Below are 18306 nucleotides of genomic sequence, written 5' to 3' on the forward strand. Positions count from 1 at the left end.
AAGACATTCCAACACGTTCATATTTGCAAAAACGAGTGTTTTACACTAACAGTATTAGCCGTGCCTTTTCTGTATAATCGCTTTTCATACACTGTAGTAGTGGAAAGTTTCTGTTTGTAGTTAAGTGTACATGTGTAAATGCATTTTCATCTTCTCTCTACTATATGTGTACGTGTGGGTCCTTGGTGTCCCTGTGGTCTGGGGTCAGTTCCTCTTTTTTGGAGAAAGTTTCTTAGCATGCTAATGTGCGATCAGCACAAGCTGCATGCAAATGAACGAAACCACAACAGCAACTAAAAACAAAACGGCTCCTCTATATTCACTTTGTTAGAAAAAGAAACATGCGAATGAATCATTCCGTGTTGACTGATAACTGCTCTGTGTTCAATTTAGCATGATGCTAATTTAAAACAAACCTTTGTTTGTGAGTAACTGGTGTTTGTTTTCTACATTCACCTGTGGGATTGGAACTCTTAACCATGATTAAATGTTTTTTGCCATCATACGAGTAATGCATAATAAGAATTAGCCTCGGTTAATGATGCATGTTTCTTTGAACTTAGCAAGCTTAGCATAAAATGGGAAATCTATTAAAGATAGAGTACTATTAAACATATGTATTGTTCGTATTACATATAATCTTTAAGTTAACAGTTCTTCTACAAAGTGAACGCTTTATAATCAAACAAAAGTCTTTAGGGCAGGTCCTTTCTTACAACCCATAAAAGCTAATGGAGTGAAGACCATGGCTAGCTACAATGGAACAGTAAGCAATGACCCTGCAAACCCACAATGAACCACTGATCAAAGTCAACTGATTTCCTGCATGTGTAATGACTGCTTTTGAACATTTTAATGTTCTTGAATGGTCTCTTATTGATTTTGCAGGCCCCAAATTGTTCTGACATGAGTTAGAATTTATTTTGGATTATTATTTATTTATTTTATATTTTTTTCAGTTTTTAGTTTGTATTCATTTAACGTTCAAAACCTTGTCAAGATCCAAATTGCAGTGTAAACTTATCCTTGAGATGCCAGCTTAAGCCTTATCACACCACAGAAATGTGTAACCACTTTTTTTGTAGACTTATTAGTTTCTTTTCTACATTTAGTGTTTATTAGCAGGAACATGCTGAGGGTATTTTCTGCTGTGGTACTTTTTACAGTATTCTACCCATAAGGCTATGCCTCTGTCAACTTTTTTTTTTCTTTTCGCACTCAGCTCTTTAACCCTAAAACTAAAGACAAGTTATTGCTTTGTCTATTCAAATACATATATATTTAATTTTCATAATCATCACTGGCTTGCCTCATTCCTTTTGCGATACCATTGGTTGACTCGAGATCAGTTATTCCCACTGGACTGCGTTGTCTTTGACAATTTGACAACTAGCATGCTAACAGCAGTGTTGCTGGAATGTCAAATTCAAATTGGTAGTATGAGGAGTTTAGGCAGTGTAAAGTCCCTCACAAGAAGTCTGTTTATTTCTAGGTTTCCTGTTGGTATGTGGCCAACAGCATTATGGGTAAATCTAGAGGTGTCCTTGTGGCTAGAAAATGCCATGTGTCAGATATCACACATACAGAGTGACATATAAACTCACTCACTCTCGCATTCACACACAGAACACAAACATGCACAAAAGCTTCCAACGTTGCGTCTTCATACGATGTCAACAGAGATTAAACTAGTTTATTATTTTTAAAGAGGAAAAAAAAAAGTACGCAACAAAATGCAAGTCTGTTTTTACACTAGTGATTATTAAATTTGTACAACCATTCAGTCTGCATTACATAAAGAAATAATTCTACATCTTTGTTTCTTTCGTATTTTTGGTACTCTGAATTATACATACAAATAACAAATACAGGAAAGAAATAATTCTACAAATGCATATAACCTGGGCCCAATGAATTATGTGTGTGTGTGTGTTTTGTGTGTGTGTGTGTGTGTGTGTGTGTGTGTGTGTGTGTGTGTGTGTGTGTGTGTGTGTGTGTACACAAACCAATTGCCCAAGACCAATAACACATCCAGAAGAGTAGCTGGAAGTCTGTGAGACAGACCTGACTACAAGTTTTAATGCATTACACACCATTTCCTTTCTACTTTTCTTCTCCCTTCATCTCGTCTCGTACTTTTTCTCATCATTCAGATAGAAATCGTGGTCGCGTTGCCACGCCGTTCCATCTTCCAGGTTTGAGTCGTACCCTTCTTATCATTAGCTGCCCGCGGGCATTTCCTGTCCTCGTCTTTTGCGCTTTAAAAAGTCTTTATTAAATGTATTTTAGACAATTTTTTTTACAAATATATGCAGAGTTCATCTCCTGTTGTCATTCACAGCTCGATTCCTCATGTCTCACGGGGACGAAGAAGAGGAGATACGTAGAAGAAGTAAAGGAGTGGGTTCGGGAAATAGAGGAGGTTTGTTTAAAGTCTCGTAATGTCTGTGCCTTGATGCCCACAGGAAAAATGGCATTTGTACACAAATGAAGGTTGACATCAGCGCGAGGCTTCGTGATTGGAGGGGCGGATGAAGAAAGTCATTGTCTTTTCTCTTTCATTCTCACTGTCTCTCCCTCATAATGTGGGGTTTCGAGGGGTTTAAGCAGGGCATACCGGAGAAGGGGTCTTGGGTGGGGGGGCTTGTAGCTCAGACGGAGCATGTGAGAGAGCTGGTTTAAGGTCGGAGGGTTGCGGTTGTGACAGGCTTCAGGATTGACGGTGCTTTGAGACGTCCACCGTCGGGAGATTGGGCGGTCGGAGGTAGAAGGGCGCTCTAGCCCATCGCCGTCACCATACTGGAAGGGTGGTGAGGGGCGAAGCTCAAGCTGGAGGAGGGGTGCATGGGGGTGGGCGTGGTCAACATGTGGCCGGAGTGTGAGAAGGGAGGGAACGAGGTCATGTGACGCGACAGGGCGGCTGAGCTGAAGGAACTGTTCTTTTCCATTAAGCTTTTGGAGAAATCCTCCATGCTGTCATGGGACTTTTTGCTCTTCTTGGACTTGCTGGACATCTTCCTATTCCGGGTCTGGATGCCCTCCTTCTTCATGGTGAGTGGTCGGTTGATCTGCGAGGAGAGAGACGGCAGACGTTAATAACGGCCACGGGACCATCCCGCTTACATAAGACAGGAGCATAATGGAGATATTTTGACATTGTTTTTCATCTCATAACACATTGAGGAACACTTTATTGCTTTGAGATTGTTTCTTCAAATTTCAGGAGACCTTAAACCAGTTAAGTTTCTTTTAAATATTAACTTAATCTCAGATGTTTCTCCTAAAAATCTTTATGAGAAATAAAAACAGACACAAGGGAGACAATTCACAATGAAATTTCTGCCTATTTTGCAGACTTTAGTAGATTAGAGCACAGTTTGAAATGTTTTTTCTAAGAAGAAACATTTGAGAAGCAGAAGACCTAAAGGGATTCATTTTACTCATGTTGTTCAAAAACTGTATGACTTTCTTTCTTCAAACACACACACACACACAATGTCACAGTGTTTTTTATATCCATATAAATAAAAGTGTGGTTTTGGACCCCATTGACTTTCACTGTATCGACAAATACAGTTGAAACATTCCTCAAACTATTTTCATTTGTGGTCCAGAGAGGAAATAAAGTATGGACTGAGTAAATAATGACAGAATTTAAATTTTTTGGGTGATTTATCCCTTCAAGCAAAAGTCATATTCTTTAAATCTAATCTCTGTAATTGCTGTCGTGGAGAAACAATTGAAATATTAAACAGATCTCATTTATGATATCTCCTCCTTACGGGCATATTGAAAGCTGACACCCTTTTAAGTCACAGTTTGTGGGATTAGGATTTGGTTGAACAATGACGTTCACTTCCTACACACATAGTAATACTTTGAGTCCAAGCATGTGTAACAGAGCTACACTGTATCGCAGATATGTCGGCTTCTCTGTTTGAGCAAGCATGTCTGTATGAGTGTGTGTGTCTGGTCATATCAGGACTAGGCTGGATTTAGTATTTGAGTTCCCTGACGCAAGGCATGGACGGTGCCAGTCTTGCCAAAGAGAGAAACCCCAGACTCTGGCCAGTCGGGCTGAAGCGCAGTGGCACTGTCACATCAGTCTGCCAAAGCCTGCCACTTTCACCCTATAATTGGACAGCCTCTTTCTCGCTCTCTGTCTTAAAACACTCTAGATGCTTTGTGCAAGAGCTATTAAGTGCTACTAAAACATATTCCTTCACAGGCATAATGCGTAAGACTAAGTAAACGGTGAAATTTCTACTTTTAATTGACCATTTTTATTTCTAAAAGATCAATAAACACTTTTCAAAATTGTGATTTTTAATTTTTTTTTTTAATTGTGCAAATTTGCAATTTTCAGTAAATACTGTCTTGTATAATTAAGTGATTGTAGTTTCAGTATTTCTGAATTTGTAGCAATTTTCTAATTTGTTAACATCAAGTTGGATTAAATAAAAACATATCTGCAAAAACTGTTCTTTAGATATCTGAATTTGACGTCTGTTATCGGAAAACCCATATTGGCCAACCACTAGTGTAAATGTGAGTGGATGTGTGCATCTGTGTGAAGTCACACCCCAAAGCAAAACTGTTAATTTAAAACATCTCCACTGGGCATCACAGAAAACACATGCTTATAGCCGTCGGCTATAAGAAACACTTTTAAACGTTATTCAGTTAGGCTTTTTTGGGGGTTTGAAATGACCACATAAAGAAATTGAGAAGGAAACAGATCAGAAGTCTAACCCCAGACTGACAGACACACAAATACAATCACAACTCAGTTCTTCTGACAAATCCCTGTCGGCTAAATGAGAGATGGGAGTGGTTGTGATAATGCAAACATGCAAGTTAGTGAAGAGCCCTCTGGAGAGAGCTCAGCTTAATTTAGCATGCAAAATCTGGAATTTGATTCAAAGCAGCCCGACCTGAACAGAAAATAGGATGTACCAAAACAAACTCATTTTCCAATTAGCCAAACTTTTGGTTGTTTCAAACAATAATACAAGTTATTGGTTTCCCTGATAACCTAGGTCAGGTTTAGGGGATTGTTTTTCTCTCGAGTTCTTACGAAACAGCCAAAACCAACATGGCAAAATGATTTAAAAGGGTGCACTTGCGTGACTAGTAGGGGAATGTAACAGGAGTATGGGGCCTCAAAGTGTGATGATACAGGATACCAGAGCTGATTAGGTAGAATGAAAATGTTCCCCGGCATATGTTTAACATAGGAATACCACCAACTGCAGTGTAATTCAATCGTACAACAGTACTAGCAGTTTAGCTCTAGCATAATAGCCATAAAAATAAATAATAATACGAGAAAGAACAAGACGAATCTCTGCATGTAACTGACTCTAGCGGCTTGAGACCATTGGGGGACATTCAAACATTTCAGGTTCGCAGATTGGGTTAAGCTGTCCCTAGGGTGCGAAAATCACAATACCAACTATTATAAGTAGGGCCAATTGGAAAACGCAACAAATCAGAACTTTTTTGATGAAAACAAATTACAAAATAAACAGCTGGTGTGATTGATTATTATACGGATATTAGAATAATATTATAATGGTCACTTAACATAAATTCTTTGTCATTTTTGAGTAGTCAATGCATGAACCATGTTGTGAAAGAAAGAAAGAAAGAAATAGAATGAAAGAAATAGCATGAAAGAAATAGCATGAAAGCTGCCATCATGCAAAGAGAAGATAGAGATAGAAAATATCTTACTAGATAAGTGAAAGACAGCTATGGAGCTTACATTGTGTAATTTGTAATAGAGGCCGCAGGCATTGCAGACAGGATCGCCGTTCGCATTTCTCCGCCACAGTGTCGTCGTGGTCGTTTGACAGTTTGCGCACGAGGTCCCCGCTCGTCTGGCAGCGGACTGACGGACACACACATAGAGAAAGAATCATGGTTATTACACTCATAATATAATAACTTAAGATGATGATTGCATTCCTACAGTGTTAATGGCCCCCAACCCTCCTGTTTCCTGAAGCTGCAAATGGCTTAAAGCGATGCAGAAAAATATGTCAGAGGAAAAGAGTTCTCCATAACACTGGTGCCTTAAACTCTAGGGTAAAAATAGTGCTTTGCACACATGTCCTCTCAAACCTAAATATTTACAGAGGACATGAAAGCACTGGTTTAAATAGTGCCCATTAAAGCTGATGACATTTTCCCGTTAAATGATGGAGAAACAGCGGCTCTGCATGAAATGAATCCATGTTTAAACATCAACCTTCAGTTAGATATTAACAATCTTTATTCACATCAATATGCTGCACTAAAATACCTTGCTCTAAATTAACATGCACTGATTAAAAGCAGTTAGAATTATTAATTAGAAGCAGTACTGACAATCAAATATAAACATAATATAAAACAAATATAAATAATAAGTTAAAAAGAATAAGTAAAAAATAAATAATAAGAAAAAAAGACAATGGGGAACAAGGGAAAACTCGAAAGAAATGCAATGAATTTGTAGGGATCAGCAACATATTTTGAAATGGACTATGCAGAAAGAAAATTCATGCTGTTTTCTGGGTTAACATTCAGGATTGTTGAAGGTACATACTGAAATGACAAATTATTCTTAACTGTGTCGTTTAATTCAGTTTAGAGTCAAACGTTAATCAGGAGCCTGATTCATATTAAGCGACGTTATTTATTATGACTGGACGGTTTTTTTTTTTATTATTTGTTTTTTTTTTCCTATCGGACTCGTTTGTAAATTACAAAATACAGCTAAATTTGATTGGCAAATCAATTAAATTTATACACATTATTTAAAGAGAACAATATTTGTTCTATAAAGGTAATTCTTTATTCCTGTTTTATTCTTCTACGTAGCCTACTATTATTTTCTCTTTTTTCTAGACTATTTGAGAATAGTGCAGATCAATCTGAAGTCGTGACTCCTTTCTGCGCGTTCTCGCCCGTATGTTTAGACTGCGGGAGCGAGCGCTGTTGTTCGAGGAGTTTTATCAGCAGAGCTCAGATATCCGCCAGTCTTTTCCTGGGAAGTCGGCTTTTCACATTAGAGAGGGAGAGGAGGCCAATGCCAAAATAGCAGCCCTCGGACTATTTCTCTGCGCCTCAAGAGCCTCGACTCTATCCAAAAGCCCAAAAAGAGACGTGTCTGTGCTCTCTCTCTCTCTCTCTCTCTCTCTCTCTCTCTCTCTCTCTCTCTCTCTCATTTATTAAATCCCTGTGAAACAGTGTCCTTGATGAATGGCATATTGTCAGAATTGAACCTAATTTCTGCAGACATATTTGACCTGTTGGAGCTGATCGCCTCCCACGCGTACTCATTTGAGATAAGCGCTCGTTTCACAACTGTTTGAAGTCTCTCCGTGACAAATTTCGTTATGCTGACATGTAGACCCACTGTCAGCAATATTTGCGATTAAATAAAATTGTCTATGGATTTGTTTCAAGCGGGAAAAATAAAAGAAAAAAAATTAAATTCGATACATAAAATGACATTATTATTATTACTGATAATAATAATAATAATAATAATAATAATAATAATAATAATAATAATAACTGCTATTGCTTAATCTTAAAGAAATGAGACCTGCGCTTGGCGAGTCAATTTCTTGCAGCTAACACTTCTTCCTGGGTAGAAAAAGAGAAAGAGACAGAAGTGTCATTAATACAGTGCAATAGAGCAACATACCAGCCTCCGCTTGGGCTTGATGAGGGGTCGGTTCTGTCCGTTCATCTTGTGGTACAGTCCGCAGGCGTTACACAAATAGTGACCGGTGCCATCCCTCCGCCACAGAGGAGTCGAGGTGGCCCCGCAGTTAACACATTCTCTACCCTCTGCGAACACAGACACACACGCATGCACAACTGATTTTTAGAACCACTAAAACACACTTGCATGCACACTAAAGCACAACTACACAATCAAAGGCCACGCCACTAGTGAACATATTAAACTCCAGTGGCCAGTCGCTTTGATTTATTTTTAAAATACTACTAATTACATGTCAATATTACACACATAATATAAACAGTATATTTAATACTAATTGTATTAATATTATAGACATAGTGCACACATAAAAATGACAAATAATTAATTATACATTACATAAAAATACGAAAAGGCAATATCAAAAAATCACACAGGCTAAAGATTCGCATTGATCTAAATAATGAATATGGAAATGCATTAATAACATTATTATTTCTACTGGGCTACAACTATTATTAACGCATTACCACATTAAAAAAACATTATCTAATATGACATAACTGAGCTTAACTCCTCAATCGTCAAATATGACATCATCTGATAAGATCTACAAATAACTTAGCGGTTCTAAGTAGGCAATGGTATGAAAATGTACACTGAGATAGGTCTTATCAAACGTATCATACTGCAGGCGCTAAACAACGATGCCTTGAAAATACTGCAGGATTTATTAGAAGAGGGATTCGCAAATTTAATACAGCTAGATCAATCGGAATGACTTGATTTCCAAAGAAACAACCTCCCGGTTCATTAAACCATGAGACTAAGAGTAATTATTTGTGAAATGTTAAAGTAGATTTTAGGATCTAAGGATGAAATAATGTTAAACAGGTTCAGTGACAGTAAGTGAAAGCGTCGGTCTAATTAACTCATTGTGTAACCCGCTCTCTTTACGTAATTAAAACACCATAGCGTTTGATTGACATTCTTTCCGTTTGACTGACAGGTGAAGGGTGCGCGCTTCACATGTTCAGTGACCCACGCCTCCGGTCGCTCCGCTCAAACGAAAAACAAGCTCGCCGTGCAGCCCCCTTGTACCCTGCAGCGTTTCTGCCGTCATGTGTGGAGCCAACGAGTCTCTTTGTGCCTCTACTTACTGCCCCAAAAACCACAGAGCTCGCGAGCACATAACCTCAGATAGTGACACACACAAGTGCGTGTAAGGAGGGTTCTGCTGCATCTACAGAAATCGCGCAGCATACAATTTTGGTTCAAAAAAAACCCTTAAAAAGGACGATATTAGAACGTTTTGTGTGTGCTTAGACAGTCTATGCTTATTGTGCAAAATATGTATTGCATATAAAACAGCAAACTAATTAAATATCAAATAATAATAATAATACTAATAATAATACAAAAATAGTAACACAAGTTAAAACGATTATAAATGAGAGCAGAAAGTTTTTTTTCTCATTATCATAAAATCAATCGCTATGAATGGACCATAAAAAAAAAAAAAAAAAAAAAAAAAAGGTCCGTGTCTAATCGCATTTGAAAAGCTGGTTGACCTTTTGAAATCATTTTCTCTGTGTGTTTGGATTAGACTCTGTCTGTGCATGTCGGCCGTGCATTGCGCCAGCTCATTCGTTATTCCGAGCGATCCGCGGCGCATCCGGACTCTATCAAGTTTTTTTCTGCGCAAAGTAAACAATGCAACTGTCGCGTGCAGCAGTCTGAAAATAATTGGATTAGCTTGAACATATAAACGCGAGAGAGACGGGGTCGTGCACTGCGAGGCACAAGAGGAGCAAGAGATGAGAGAGAAAACACGCACACACACACACATCAACATCCGGAAAACCCTAGCGCTCCGCTTTAAACGTGTAGATTCATCTGCATATGCTGAGCGACGTTTAATAAATCAGGGAAGCTAATTCCGCTTTGTAACTAGACGGCATTAAATATAATATTCTTTAAAGCAGAATATAATAACGGAATAGTGCAAGGCAGGCGTGTTAACAAATCTCTCATTTCTGTAAAAGAAAAGTCTACTGCGGATTGATCATTTAAACGGATACCACAACAAAAAAACTTAAAAAGATTATTGCATCATAAATTAATCAAGCGAACAGAATTATACAATAGATTAAATTAATTATATTAATTCTAAAAAACATTTCACGTATATATATATATATGTTGCTTTATTTTATTTAGTTGTATATTATCTTGTAATATCTTTAATCACTGTAGATTCCTTTATATTTTAAGGAGTGGAGCTATTGATGCTTTTTGGATAAGGGATGTGGACTGCCCATATTTCATAGCCAAGCCCTGGCACAGGCCAAAAAAAAGGGTCTAGGACCAAACCACTGGTCTTGGAATTGGCTAACCTGGGAGGCTGTTTTTTAGGAAAATGAAAAGAATGGCAAGTGCACAATAAGATAGTTTTTTAGAGGAAAAGCTATTGTTGAATGATCTTACTATGATTATGTTAGTAAATATCAAAGGGTAATAAAGCGCACGCCTACCTGAACAAGACCTTGTTTTTGGTCTCGTTTTGGAACCATAACTAGAAGAGGACCCACCTATCAGGCTATTTGGTGGGAAGAGCCCCGGCCCGTAATCGGACACATAGGATGGGTAAGTGGCGATGGGGTGGTGCGCGGAGGTCGCGCCCGGTCCAATAGAGGCCATGCTCCGACTATGAGCCGAATCCAGCTTCATGCTTTCGGCCAGAGACACCTGGTATTTAATGCACTCTTTGTCCTCCTGCCGTATGGATGAGCCCGAACCTGATGTGGAAATTGAGGGGTCAGGGGACACATCTTTGGGTGGAGTTGGGGGAAAGGTGAAGAGATGTGGGCTGGAGTGACCAGCAGACAGCGAGGAGGAAGAGGCTGGGGGGTACACGGACAGAGGCCCAGGGGAACTGTGATGCAGGGAAGGCTTGGGGAAAGGCCCGAGGTTCCAAGGGGGGGTACTGTGGTGAGGGCCGATAGATTTACTTCCATCAAGCCAAGGAAGAGAGCTGTGCAGCAATGATGGGCGACAGATCTGAGTACCTGCTGGAACAAAAGACAAGCCTGCTGTTAGGACAGGACTAGGTGGGGCTGTGCGATTCCTCACATTAAGAAGCCAAGAAATAACATCTGAACGATTGAAAAGCAAGCTTTGTATTGTAAACACAAGCGTTGCATGTCACAATTATGTTTGTATAATAAACTATAAAATTAAAGAAAGATGTATAATGACATGTATACATATACATTTAAAATGACATGCAAAATATTTTTTACAACACAGCGCTGCAAAAACCAAGTACATTTTGATAACATGATATGTCTTTACAAGCATTTCACACATATCTGGTGTTTCTATAGCAGCAACTGTCTTTTATTGCATGAAAGAACTAGTGCAACTTGCCCAAATGAGTAAAACTGTGAAACTGCACGGCCTACATTACTCTGAAAGGCTTTCGATGGCGCTGGGGAGGGTCGCAATTAACAGCCCTCTCCAGTTTTTCACTTTCAAAAGACTTTCGATACCAACCAGTATCTATTGAGGCTGCACGGATTTCGAAAGTTTTGATATGTTTAGAGATGGGACAATTCAAAAGAGAAACAAGGTCACGATTTGCCCAATTCCGCTCAGGAAGTCAGGTCAATAAATTAAAGCAATTGTTCTTCCGCACTAAAATTCAAGTAGGCTACCTAGTACAGGAAAATTGCGCTTAATTATTTAGAGACTGACATTTAAGTCATTCAATCATAAAACCATTAAATTGAATCCCAGCCAGCTAGTGCTAATATAAATATGTTTACTTTAATATATTACAACATCGTTCTACCAATATAAGGCTGTTTCATTTAGCAATGTGTGTTTTCGAATAACACTGCTTGTTCACATTTTATTTTTGATCATTAAAATTTAATTAAACAGTTTTCAAAAAATTAAAGTAATGCATTGCATTATCCAATATTATACAATTATTGTATACCCTAAAAAGTCAAATAACCATGGAATACTAGAAAGATGTGAAACCAGTGACACACCACCTAAGCCACACGTAAACTACACTGACATTGTTCAAAAGAGTCAGTTGCATTTTCAATACAATCCTAATCCAGTTTCTGTTTTATTACATATTATTTAGTCAGAATGGACATAAGAGGAATAATGTAAAATAACTAAGGACTCATATAGCCTACTTACCGTGAGGTGGCGGGTACCTTTGCACAGCCCGAACCGAGTTCCCGTAGTACGGGTGGTTGCTCTGTCCGTCGATATTAAACAATACATCCACATCTTCCGCGAGGGGATACTGCGACGGGTCCATGTAGGAGTGTCCCAGTCCTGGGTGGTGTGTCTCGGGATGCTGGCCGTTAATGACCGGGTGATGATGGGTCATCCAACGGGGTTGCTCCGGACTTACTTCCATCGTTTTTCTTTTTTATTTCTTTAACAAGCGTTCATACACTCACCGAAACACACAACACGAAAGTTCAAAAAAGTCCAAACTCCTCCTTTGTGTAATCCACAGGTCCGCTTTTTATTTTTTTATTTTTTACTTCCGATCACCTGAAATTGAACAAGACAATTTATTTTACAAAGTCCGTCCGTTCGTTTGTGTTCTTTCTGTCATTGGCAAAATGTCAGAAGCTCGTATAAACTGGATCTGTCCGTTCAACAAACGCGCATCAACTCGTGAAAGTCAAATGTATTTATACTAATGTTGGACATAAGTCCGCGTACGCATCCAAACGCGCGTCAAGTTCCGCAAGTTTTTCTCTCAGTATGCTGTTGCGTTGCGTAAACTCAACAAGTGAGTTTGACGGTTCAGGCCGACCCGGTTCGATCTGGATAAGCTACGTTTTCTGCCTTCTGACTGAACACAAGTTTGATCAAATCTGTGTTTATGCGCAGTAGTAGTAACCCTCTTCCCTCTTACTCTATTTCCATCCCTCCCTCTATCTCTATCTCTCTCTGTCGCTCACTCTAGTGCTCACTCCCTCTGTCTCTGAATGCACTGCTCTCTCTGTGTTTTTTTTACAGTGAAGGCATTCTTTCAGGATGGCGCCAGTCAGCTCAATGCTCGCAGACAGCTGTGGCGCGACGCAACTTAAGGAGGGTCTGTGGTGTCATCAGCTGGGGCGGGGCCCAGCAGCCTGGACTAATTGAATAAAGTGGGCCAGGGAAAGATGACCAGAAGCTGCGCCCAATTCCGCTCCCCATTCATATACAAAATGGAGCATTTATTTATTTATTTATTTATTATTTATTATTATTATTATTATTATTTTTTGAGTAAAACGTCTGGACGTGTAAATATTCAACACACGTTATATATAAAAAAACACAAGCACCAAATGTATTTACGCAGCTGAAATACATGTAGACTGCACGTTATTTTAAGCTGTCCTTGTTACAGTGTAATTATACATTTAAGTACCGAGACATATTAATTAAAAACATGTACTATGTAGGGTTTGGTTTATGGTTAGTTGCATGTAATTGCATAATTCACTGTTATTACCAAAGTATGTAACAGACAATGTAAAATAGAGTGCAAGCTAAATTAATTCAGGCCTAGTTTAGAAGGAACAAACAAAAAGCATTAAAGATAAAAGCAACGTATTAAATTAGAACAATGGCACCGTCTGAAATAAAAAATTGAAATGTGTTTTCCTTAAATCAAAAGATTTTTTTTTCTTTTTGAATTATTTATGTGCGGAAGAATTATTTATTAGAAGTATTTATTTATTAAGGTTGTTACATAAAATACATATACAAAATACAAATACTGAAATATCAGTATGTCCTAAGGGCACGATCGTTCTGTGGCCTGCTGCCTTTTGTGTCTATACGACTGTGTGTGTGTGTTATCAGTGGCAGCTCGTGTGGTGTGTGTTCTCTTTTAAATTGTGACAGTGCGTCCTCTCGTGGTGACAAGCACGTTTTTCTAATGGTTACCTCTGCATGTTCAAAAGAACCCTGACTGCGACATATAGGCTAATGGTGCGGTATAAGACTAACGCAACATCTTACTTTCCTCTCGCAATTTAAACACAAGTTTTTCCCCCTGCAGCTTAAGTCGGTGTTCTTTATTCCTTGAAGGACACAAACCGAACGACTGCATCATTATTCATTTAAGGGGCCATTACATGTAACGTGATGCAAATACATTAGCATTTCAGTACGCACGGGTAAAACTTGAACCTTAATAAATAATGGGAACGTATTACTTCTGACTCCGACGGGGACATTGCCAGGTATTATTCGCTATTATTCTACTTGGTTTAGCTGTAATAAGGGTGCTTGGCACTTAGGGTGATACTTTGTCTGTAATGCTCCGGTTTGGCCGGCCCGTCCACACAGACTGACAAAATGTAACTGGGCTGCTCGTTCGATGCTCTGAAATGCTCTTAGAGGATGGCCAGCCCTGCCGACGCCGCTGGACGTGACGTCAGTAAACAGGCAGGAAGTCTACTCTAAAATATGTGCTCTGCAAGCTTGCGTTTTTCTCGCGATAGTTATTTCTCTAGGGAACTAGAAAACGATGGGTAAACACTAGTGCTACTCCAATTATGTGATTTCAACTGAAAAATAAAACGAATAAGAAATAATGATTATTACAATAAATTATATAATGATGTCGATAATTTCCATTCCATCGTGGCGACTAGCTTTCATGTTCCTTAAAAAAAAAAAAAAAAAAACTGGAATTGGTTGAAAATGCTGATTCAGGAAGTGTTCACCCCCACCCCCTCTTCTTTCTCTGGTAAAGACCGAACTTGGATGGAAAGTGTTGCATTGGCTCACTGTCATTGTCGAGCTGTCAGCGGACGCGTGTAATGATCCGCGCGAGCTATTATCCTGCGCGCGAGCGTACATTAAGAGGTACTCGAAGGTAAAAGTGAAATCCTGATTATGTAGCTATTTTGTTTCTTGACTGAATGTCTTAAGCTTAGTGCGCGGGACATGGATGGAAACAGTGCCGAATACTACAGACACGATGTGGCAGAGATAGTCTATTTGATTGCCTTCCCTCTCTCAAAAAAAAATAAAAATAAAAATCATTTTTCATACTTCGGCCTGTCAAAACAACATATGGAATATAATCCTTTTCTACAGCTAAAGGAAAATAGAAAAATAAATAAGATTGTTGTACCGTAATATATATATATATATATCCTTTTCTACAGCTAAAGGAAAATAGAAAAAATATATATATATATATATATATATATATATATATACACACATGAGGTGGTGGGGGTATGTTAAATCAGGCCCGTTCTTTTTAGCTCGGGACACCAGGTTGATTCATAGACACTCGGTGGTAAATCGGTGGTAGACAGCGATACTGGGTCAGGTTGAAGATTGGGTAGATAGTCTGTGAATGATTATGTCAGGCTAGGCAGATTAAAATCAGAATGCATCACACTTTTCACTGTGGGTGAGAACTTAAGACCCGGTCGTTTTATTTTAGTCTATCCTATAACAAGGGTTAGAAGATGTGCGCTGATAACACGCTTTGTTTATCGAGCACCATTCATCGACACATAAAACCTCTATAATAATTTTAGTTAAGTGTGTTTTTGAACGGGTGTGTAGCCTAAATGATAATATCCGAAAGCAGGTCATGACGGTAGATCCCATCACAAACAATATAGTGCACAAAAGTGATAATAATAATAATAATAATAAACAAACAAACATTAAATTTGCTACTGTAACTATTATAATTATTAGTGTTTGTACTAGTAGTAGCACTGTTATTATCATTCTTTTTATATAGGCCTATAATTACACTCAATCAAAACAGTTGTTAATTTTCATTCGCTTTCATTTTTGTTTGATCGTGCGGAGGCGAGAGCTATTGTTATCTGTTCATCTTCAGCATGACCGATTTTGTCATTTATGTATATGGACCCTCCATACATACACACACGTTATACATGCGTAGGTTGTATGGAGATGAATCAAATTTTAACGCAAGACTCCATGACGTCTGTGGCGACCAGCTGAAGATGTGAGAAGATTTTAAAGGGTCGGCCTAGAGCGCCCAGGTAAGCTGTCCAAACGGAGCGAGGTGAACCAGAGGACACACACTTCACCCCAGCTACCGAATGATGAAGACGGGAGGGGGGTTCAGTCCATAGCGAAACACGAGCGCTACATTTGTGATATCCAGGCTTTTAAAGGCTTGTTCATCACATTTATTTTTAAGCAACAAAACGCGTCTCTTCTCAGTTCCCAGCTGTGGAAAATCACAAAGGAGCTTTAACTGTAAAACACATAATGTTATAATAAATTATGACCAACATATTAAGAAGATAAATATTTTTTGTGTTGTTATTTCTATTAAAACAACAATAAAAAATTAAATTAAATTAGTAAATAGCCATAAGCTAATTTTTTTTAATTATAATTGTATCATATAATAACAACCACAATTTTATCATATAATAATAACAACCACAATTTTATGACATAATAATTGTTATTTTTTTTTTGCATTATTTTTTTTTTATTGATATAGTAGAATAACGGTAACTCGGAAAGTTAAATTAGACTTGGGCGGATTATGATTCATGCACTTCGTCTTTTCAAGAACGAACTTTCTGTCTGAATTTGTATACTGTGCGATGGAGGCCTTTGTAGTTTATGCTGCAAATTCTTAGAACCCAGTCGAGGACGTGAAATTCTGATAGTTGCGTCATAATGAGAGTTTGACTTATTTCTAAGAACAACTGACAAAAAAGGGTGAGAGGGAAAACACGAGAGCCTCTACTGCAGGTTTTGTTTTTGATAATTCGTCGCTCGAGAGAGAAACATCTAAAGATGGGTTTCAATTGGTGCTGATGACAACACATTCCACAAATCTGCAACAAGCCAAAAATTGAATTCCCCAAATATTCGTTATTAAGTCTCCACTGGTTATTCGTTCTCACTGATCCATCCCTGATATAATTAGCCTTCAAAATATGAATCCGTCTGTTCGTATAACATCATCATCCTGTGTTCGGCTGCTTTAGGCCTAATGTATTTATTTGATCTCCATTGGTGCTCTTTGGGATGTCGCATGTAACAACTTTATAACTCAAAGGGGGTAAACAAAGAGGCACATCGCAGTAATATTCTCGTTCAAACAAAAGTGCATCTCTTCCTTTCGGTCGAGTGTTGATTTGAAGACATGGTTTCAGATCATTTCACTGTGCAGCTGAATGAAGTGGCCGGTCTCGTGCTATCAGGGAGAAACAGCTGTTTTACGCGCATTCAGCTCCAATCAATGGAAGCTGCTGCTCTCTACATAAAAATACAAACCAAACGAGCTCGCGCCCATGAAAGACGGCCTATGATGTGCCTTAATGTCGCGTCCTCTTCTCTCTGTTTCCGATGTTCATCAAACCAGCAACACAAATGCATCCTCTCTCGCTCTTTCTGCCTCTCTCTCTCTTTCTCTCTCTCTCCCTACACACACACATACACTGGAAGCGCAGTTTCAGCAAATCCACTTCTTTTTATGACCCATTGCAGGGCTAATCAGATCAATTTCACGGGTTAAGGGAAGCATACTCGCTCACACTCAGGTGGTAATAGATCATTAAAATCCTTCATCTAGAGGACGGTAGTCAGGAAAATGACTTTTAAAATACAGGGGCGTCCATAAAATCCCACCCCGATTGTCGGAAAGTGGACGTGGGTGCTGGTGAAACGCATAGCCTATATGTGTCGGGTGAAATGAATAAGCTCATGAGAGTTGACATCTACACGTCTGGAATTGTTAAATGACTGTGCCACCCTCAGACAGAACAAAACGTGAAAAAAGGATACATTTTAAAAAAACTGACACTTGCAAACCCAACATATCTGACGCAGAAAGGATTGTTATCATGCAAAGGTGTATTGCTCCAAACAGAAAATGGGGGAGACAAAGCATCTGAAGAACTAGCATATAAACGCATGCATAACGCTTAAGAACATGCCAGCTGAATCAATTTATTCGACAATTTTGGGAGCTAGGCTAATTGTGGAGCTAAAAAATAAGTTTAGAAAATATGGAAAATATAAATCCGAATATTTACTAACCTGCGGAATTGTGGTTGAAGCGTGCTCAGGCGTTTTTTTTCTGATGGGCTTCAGATGTGAAGTGACATACAGATGGAAGTGCCGATGGCATTTACAGCAGGAGAGAAAAAAACTAGGCTCCTTTTTCTTCTTCTAGCCTACACACACACACACACACACACACTCAGTCTTTCTAGCTCGCGCGCGCACACACATTTACCGTACTTACTGTACACCACGCGCGAGCTCTTCCGGGTCGGTGGAGGCTGCGGAGTAAAAACACACACTTAATCTTAATGGGAGCGACCACACGCGTCTGTAACGAACCTTTTTAACATAGAAAGGGGAAGTGGACATACAGGCCGCGGAGAGGAAACAGGTACCGCCCGCGAGCGCTCGGTAGCACGCTTTTCTCCGTGAATCGTAATAACGCAGCCCGTTAGATGCCAGACTGATGCTCTATAATGCATGCGATGAATGATAGCGCCTGGCACGGTTTGACCATTTGA

The 18306-nt window shown here is 38.9% G+C and overlaps 1 protein-coding gene across 6 annotated transcripts; it reads right to left on the reverse strand.

Annotated features, from left to right (window-relative positions):
- Positions 1 to 1666: 1666 nt before the first annotated feature.
- Positions 1667 to 17972, reverse strand: LOC109109529 (transcription factor GATA-3). 6 transcript variants are annotated; one of them, XM_042743008.1, is made up of 6 exons: positions 17819 to 17972; positions 11939 to 12304; positions 10255 to 10791; positions 7700 to 7845; positions 5768 to 5893; positions 1667 to 3068 (listed from the first exon to the last, which is right to left on the reverse strand). In XM_042743008.1, the coding sequence occupies exons 2-6, from the start codon at positions 12162 to 12164 to the stop codon at positions 2778 to 2780; spliced, it is 1326 nt and encodes a 441-aa protein (XP_042598942.1). In that variant the 5' UTR covers positions 12165 to 12304; positions 17819 to 17972; the 3' UTR covers positions 1667 to 2777. The 6 variants fall into 6 exon arrangements, with proteins under 6 accessions (XP_042598942.1, XP_042598967.1, XP_042598974.1 ...); XM_042743033.1 differs by lacking the exons at positions 7700 to 7845; positions 17819 to 17972 and adding an exon at positions 7598 to 7638 and having other exon boundaries at positions 11939 to 12834; XM_042743040.1 differs by lacking the exons at positions 7700 to 7845; positions 17819 to 17972 and adding an exon at positions 7598 to 7638 and having other exon boundaries at positions 10312 to 10791; positions 11939 to 12833.
- Positions 17973 to 18306: the final 334 nt, after the last annotated feature.

This window comes from Cyprinus carpio, chromosome A4, assembly GCF_018340385.1.
Source record: "Cyprinus carpio isolate SPL01 chromosome A4, ASM1834038v1, whole genome shotgun sequence".
Lineage (NCBI taxonomy): Eukaryota > Metazoa > Chordata > Actinopteri > Cypriniformes > Cyprinidae > Cyprinus > Cyprinus carpio.